This window comes from Protopterus annectens, chromosome 2.part0, assembly GCF_019279795.1.
Source record: "Protopterus annectens isolate FY-2018-M chromosome 2.part0, PAN1.0, whole genome shotgun sequence".
Taxonomy (NCBI): domain Eukaryota; kingdom Metazoa; phylum Chordata; order Ceratodontiformes; family Protopteridae; genus Protopterus; species Protopterus annectens.
In genome coordinates this window covers 935,518,720-935,525,704 of record NC_056728.1, presented here as the reverse complement: position 1 = coordinate 935,525,704, position 6,985 = coordinate 935,518,720, and the positions used below count along the sequence as shown (strand labels likewise).

Sequence of the window (6,985 nt, the reverse complement as noted above, 5' to 3'; positions counted from 1 at the left end):
CTGTGAATGCAGCTTGCACAGAATGTCTGCTTTAGCAGTTTAATGGATTTTCAGTATAGTGTGCTCATTTTGTGTGTGTGTGTGTGTGTGTGTGTGTGTGTGTGTGTGTGTGTGTGTGTGTGCGTGTTCATGTGTGAGAGAGAGAGACACTAATGCACTGGTGGCATTTAATAATAATGCAAAGTGATTCATGTATCTGTTGAAGTGCCTTTGTGTTCATATGTGTGCACCTGTGTGTATTGTGTGTGACAGAGAAAGACTAGAGGGGAAAAAAGACAAGCAAGCTGCCTTCCCAGCTTCATCAAAAGCATCCGTTTAAAGCACCCAGGGAATAGCTGTTTCTCTGATCAGTAAGTCATGTGACAACAGTTCAGTCCTGCTCATTAGTCAGCCATTTTGGTCTACGCCCAGCCCAGAGCACAGAGCCAATCCTTTTATTAATCTGTGGTCCAGGGTCTAGAGTAAGGAGACAGGTGAAGATGCAGCTGGTCTGAATTTTACTTCTTTGGGTTTTTCTTTTACAGGCCTTGGTACTGCACTGCAAGCTGCTCTTTCTGAAGAGATGCTGTGGTATAAGAAAGTGTGTGTGCTTTAATTTTAATACAGACATTTATGAGACTTTAATTCCCCATCTTAGAGGGAAGGGAGTGGGAAAGAAAAACAAACAGAAAGGCAAAAGCAATCTGCTTTGCTGAGGATTTACTGCAAACTGATCTATCTCCTGTCATTTGCTGCAGCTGATCTGTAGGAGTGGATTTTGTCTCCTTTCCCCTGACTGTCTACACAAGCGTGGATACTATCCATATTCCCTGGCCTTGTACAGAGTCATCCTTTGATTTGTCCCTGTGCTAGCTGAGTCATCATGTCTGACCTGCCGCCTGAAAGTGACAACTCGGCCCCCACTAAGGAAAAAAGCCCTCAGGTTACTGAAGAGACTCTCTACCTCTGTAACTTAAGTGTTGCTGTTGACAAGGAGTGGCTGTGTCTTCGTGAAGTCAATGATATTCCTGTAACACCTGATCCAGAATCCAGCCATGAAGGTAAATGTAGCTTATCCAATTTTAGTTTTTTTGTTGATTGAATTAATGTTATTCAAAATACAATGACAGAATTGCAGAAGATATTTCACAAATAAAGAAAATTGCACTTTGAGGCAGTGACTGTGTGATTCTAAAAAGTGAAAGCCCTGAAACAAACCAAGGTGTTTCATTTTCCGTGAGGCATGACACAGGTGGGTGAGAGCAGCAGTGCAAAACATGTATGGGGTATCTCAACTGTTGTGCTAACTGTCATGTATAAATTTGGGGATGTGCAATGTAGGATAGCCATGCCTCCTTAAAAGTGAATGCAATGGTACTAATTGTGCTAGTGCAGCACACAATTCATTCTAATTCATCAGTACATTAATGAATAAATTAAATAATATGTGTGTTGTATGTAACACACAGAAATATGCATATGTGTGAACATTACATATACAGAACACAAAAACACACACACAAAAAAATGTGTGTGTAGATATATAGAGAGGGAGGGAAAGAAAGAGAGAAAAGGTGGGGGTCTGTTGTGTAATACATGAAATATGTTGTATTGCAAACACAGGGAAATACTTTCATGATGATGGGTGAATGCAATACATAAACCAAGTTCCTTAATCCTTCAGAAGATATTTCATGTCACACGCATTCTAATTTTTTAAAAATATTTGATCCATTGCTTTCCATAAAATATGTTAAGTGCTTACATTGCTAAAGCACAAGGCTTTTTTGGTAGGTCTTGTTTTTTTTGTTAATGGATTGCCTTGTTGTGTAGTTTTGTATTATATCTGAGGTAATTTTTTAATCTTTTTTATATGTAGTGACAGCTATTTTAGTAGAGTAGTGAGAGCTATGTTAGAATGTATTAGTTTTTATTTAGCATAAATATCTGTTTAGCTGGATTTTTTGTTGTTTTTACAGTTGGCTAGTTGCATTCAGAGATCTGCCTTATTATTTTATTCTTTCAACATGTTTCATTAACATATGAATGAATTTAATTTCTAAGATTTTGAGTTATTTATTTATCCTTTGTTTACCGGGTTAGTCCCACTAGGCCAGTAGCCTCTCTTCAGGGGAGACCCATAGTGGTATTTATACTACTAGGGGAAATCTGTCCAGGGCATTGGGGAATTTACCATACTCTTTTTGATAGGTACTATGGGATCTTTTCCACCTGAGCTATCACCAACTCAAACAGATGGGGTCTAGGTTTAACATCTCATCTAAAATACAGCACACTCAGGAATGCAGCACCCCACTGACAGCAATTAATCTACCAGATGGGAGAATTGAACCCGCAGCCTTCTGCACCAAAGGCAAGTGGGCTATCTGTTGTACCACTGACAATTGATTTTAATTGGCAGTATTGTTTTTTGGGGGGGAATAATGTGTGCATGCATTTAATGTTTCATTGTGTAAAGTTAACTTTTTAGGCATTGAGGTGAATGGGAAAACTGTCGATAGTCTGTCAAAAGTGTAGATAAACGTTTGATATCATATGTACAATGTAAAATGCTGTACCAGCTGCATGTTTTATCTAGTGCCTGTCATCAGAATAGGTGAAATATTCATTGCCTTTGGTGCGAAGACTCACTAAATGAATGCAGGGCATAAGTAACATATCCTATGCAGACTATCTCAAGGCCCTATCCCTGTTTTCTGTCTCCTACAGGCTTTTGAGGGGGAGATCTATGCCTGTCATACAAAGCATTGTCAGATCCCACTGTGATGGACCTCCTGTGTATCCGCAAAACAAACAGCACCAGAATTACATGTTCAAAAGTCTTAAACCTTGCCTCTGATATAAACAGGACCTGCTGGACAGACAGGTCTGTATCCCAGAGAATACTGCATCTCTGGAACAGGCTCCCTATCCATGTGAATCAGAGTTCCTCCCTAACTCAATTCAAGTGCAGCTTGGACAATTGGATGGGGAACAGGAAAATCATCCCTGGTTTGACACCTATGTCTCTAATGGACTCGGGAGGCCTGTAAATATTTAATCTCCCAGGCACATGCTTGTAAATGTTTCACATCCCAAGCCCCTGCTTACATTTATCAAGGGTAACAGAACTTGCCAGAGATTTGGGATGTATGGCTAGACTTAAAAAACCCTTTTAGTCATTAGCTTAGGAAACACCTATGAACACTTGTAGTTTTGTTGAGGAACCAAATTGTCAACCACATATTTTTAGGGTGTGATTGTTGCGGTGTGTGTTTGCTTCTGGTTTGTGCTGTTGTGTGGTTTGGGAGTACAGGGGTTTTGTATTTTTGGGTGTGTGCTGTTCTATATTTGTGGTAGTTTCTGTCTGTGCACTCATGAAAATTGTGGTTGGATATTTCCCCCTTACCGTCAGTGTGTGCATTTCAGAATTAAAATTCAAATATAACTTTGCTTTCATTCCTAATACAATAGAACTTCATCAGAATTCCTAGTTGTATTTGGATTGCCTGTGGGTCATGATGTTGTTTGGTAATATATTTAGCAGGGAGGGTATAAGGCATCTGTCATTTTGATAATCAGAAGATGATGCATTTTTTTGTTTGATACATTGAGGCTATTAATATGACATGTATGCAACTGCATGCGCGCACACACACACACACACACACTTGTGTATACACTTTTATATGTCTGTGTGTGCATACCTGCTAATTTATTTTACTGACTGCATTGATCCTTTGTAACAGGTGAGCTAATACAGGATGATAATCCACATCCTGATTTAAGGCTTGCATTATGGTATATTACTTTAAACTTGTCATGTTTTTGTTCCAGATGCTAGCACAAACACAGCTAAAATGTTTTTTGTTTACTTTTCTCTATCTATAATTTTCAAATAGAAACAACAGTACAATTGAGACCACATTCTAGAGATATATGTTTTTCATAAGGTAGATTTCTCTGAGATTTAGAAATTTTGTATTCTGGATTTAACTTGTAATGAATAACACTAAGCAACAGGAAAAAGAGGATTGCGCTATGGCAGTGATGAAATAAATCAAAAGGCTGTAAACACAGAATGAAGGATCATAAGACAAATCTTGGAAGAACCCAGCAACCAGTGCAGATTTAAAGGCACCAGTCTAGACTGAAAACACAGTTTTAACAGTGCAACAAGACTTGTTGTATAGTGCAGCGGCTTCCTTAAGATAAAGTGCAACTAAAATATACAGATGAAGAAATACATACATGTTTTGCAGCAGCTTGCATCTTACAACTAGTTCTAATGAAAGATCACTCCAAATGCAAAAGTGTGTGTCGGGGGGGGGGGGGGATTTCCTCTAAATGTTGCTGGTCAGCTGAATATGCAGACTGCCTCCAGCACTAATACAAGGTCCAGCATGCCTTGGTGTGAGGGGGAGACCTGCCAGTTATTAGCAGTGGATCCTTTTGGGTCAGCTCCCTGGTCAAGAGCTTGTATATTCGTGTGGGCTAAACAAATATGTGGTTTTGGTTGTGTATAATGTTTGCAAGTTCTCACAAACAGTGAGATAGTTCCTTCCCTCTAAAAGCAGCAGTGTCTTTCCCACTGGGCATACTTGGCATCTGAGACAATAAAGTTGGAGTGCCCCAGGGTGTGCCTTTGTCTTGTGTCACAATGCCAGGAACTATATGTACAGTTCCCAAAAAAAAACAAAAACAAAAGTGATTGCTTTGAAGTCATGGAACTGTAAAAACTTCTCCTTCAGCTGCGTGGTGCCATTGGCTGCAACTACATAAAGGCCTCAGTAGGTGGGATGCCAAGGCACAGAACCCAGATGAATATCACTTATGGAATTTCCGTTTCATGTGTGCAACACATAAGATCTTGCAGGGCTTAGTATTTTTGCCCAATAGTGTGCAGATTCCTACATATGGAAAACATGGATTTTAAGATACATATTGATAAGAAAAGGATATACAAGAAGGTCGTCTACTGGGTGCATATGTATAAGAAACCCAACTACTATACACACTGGATGTTCCTTTTATGTTCTAGAAATCCATTTGCTCATTTGCTTAACCATGTTTGTTTGATATGTTGTTTACCTGTGTTTGTTGGCTTGCCATACACTGTAGCATTGTCTGTAGGTTTATGTAATATGCAATTCAATTGACTTTGATATGATGGCATCTTGCAAAAAGAGAGATACTTTATCTTTTAATTTGTAAGCTGAGCTAGAGAAATCTTGTAGTGAGAAGAATAAAGTAAGAATGTGTGGCAGGTAAGCTCCCACACGAGTTGTTGGTGTTTGCCTACAAGTAAACATGCTTTAACTTTATGTGGGTCTGATTTGTACTAAAGTAGCTTACTTCAGAGTACATTTCTTTAAATGTCATGTATGCTGATAAGCTAGCTTTCTGTAATAGATACCATGCATTTGATGTTAGTGCAGTTGGTCTTCGAAGAGTAGCCAGGTGGTTCACGGACCCTTTTCTGCCAAGACCAGGTTAACAGATTTTTTTTTTTTTTTTTTGCAATAGACCATAATTTTCTTGGAGTCAAGACTAAGGACACCAATAACAAGTCTCCAGTCACATGCACAGGAGGCATATAATGATACACATTAAAGAGAAACTTAACTGATTGTTTACCTAAAGCCCCATCTCATGTACTTTGACATATTCGGGAGTATTCTCCAATACATCAAAGAAAGCATTTCAGATATTGACAATCTGTGCTGTACAAGAGAGATAATCTGATTACAAAAACGCATAGTGGCCTACCAGCCCGGGATGCTACAAATCCACAAAGATGTCTTTACACATATGTACGGGAACAACACGTGCTGGTCACTTTAATGATTGTGAGGCAGCAGACATGAGGAGGATTAGTAGCATGCAGGAAGTTAGTATTCCTAGTGTGCTCATGCATATGTGGTAAGGCAATATCTGCTGCAAAACTGCCTACTGTAATACACTATGTATAACATGCAGACAAACATGATTTTCAAATGGATGCATCTGTCATGAAGGGCGCATCTGTCACACTGACAGAATACATTTGAATACATTTGGCATCAGACATAAACAGGGTTTACAACACTAATGGAAGTTCATCAAAGCTGTCATCATCATTATCATCTCTACTGGTACCTCTGTGCACAGAGGGTAGGTATAGACAAACATACCTTGTTAGATCTCAGAATGGAACATTGACCTGTAGCCTCTTTCCCATAATGTCTACAACTACAACATCTATTCTTTCCCTGAGGATGACCTGGTCATTGGCATGATCAGTATTTTCACAAGTAAGGGTTGCAGGCAATATAGGTGTGGCTAGGTCAGGGCTCATAGTGTGTATAACGGGTAGCAGAGTGGCATGATCTTGCCTCAAAGCTCAGTGACCATTATGTCAGTTTGTGTATGAGATTTGCATTGGGCCCTCTGGACTAGATACTCTCTGAGGACCCATAATTCTTTGACTAGAAGGAGATGCTGGGCTGTTTTGTTCCAATGGCATGGTCATGTACATCTGACAGGGCATGTTGTGAATAGAAGAAATTCTAAACAGCCTGTGCCAAAGTTAACTGGTGCTCTTCAGACCTTATGGCTCATATATGCAGGAGCATACGTGGTTTCTACCACATCTTCCTGAATGCCTCAATGTGCCCTGCACAGCATACCTTAGCCGGGTTGTGCTCATTTGTGAGTAATATGATACACCAGGTGAAGCCCCAATTAGGTCTGCATCTGACCGCATAATTCACCTGAAGATGGTCTGTCCAGACTGCACAAGTATGTATTACAGACAGACAGATCTCTTATTCTATTTAGCCAATGAATAATGGTCAGCTTTAGAATTCCATCTACCACAAGTCTCTCTAAGCCTCATCAAAAATATGTGAATCCCCAAATTTATTATGTGTTGACAATCTTATAATTTATTAATAAAGTAGCTACAAACTTCCAAAATAACAAAAATCTTGTGAAGCACAGGTGAGCACTTATGTCTGTGTGATAC

General features: G+C 39.4%; 1 protein-coding gene across 7 annotated transcripts in view; it reads left to right on the top strand.

Annotated features, from left to right (window-relative positions):
- The first annotated feature begins 426 nt into the window (after positions 1-426).
- Positions 427-6,985, top strand: part of LOC122793310 (protein RUFY3-like) — a 1,534,975-nt gene continuing 1,528,416 nt past the window's right edge. For 5 of the 7 annotated variants that reach the window (XM_044061194.1, XR_006363465.1, XR_006363464.1 and 2 more), the window contains exon 1: positions 427-1,040. In XM_044061194.1, coding sequence (XP_043917129.1) covers positions 863-1,040 — 178 coding nt within the window. In that variant the 5' untranslated portion in view covers positions 427-862. The remainder of the gene's footprint in view (positions 1,041-6,985) is intronic. The other 2 variants (XM_044061197.1, XM_044061195.1) reach the window with 2 other exon arrangements.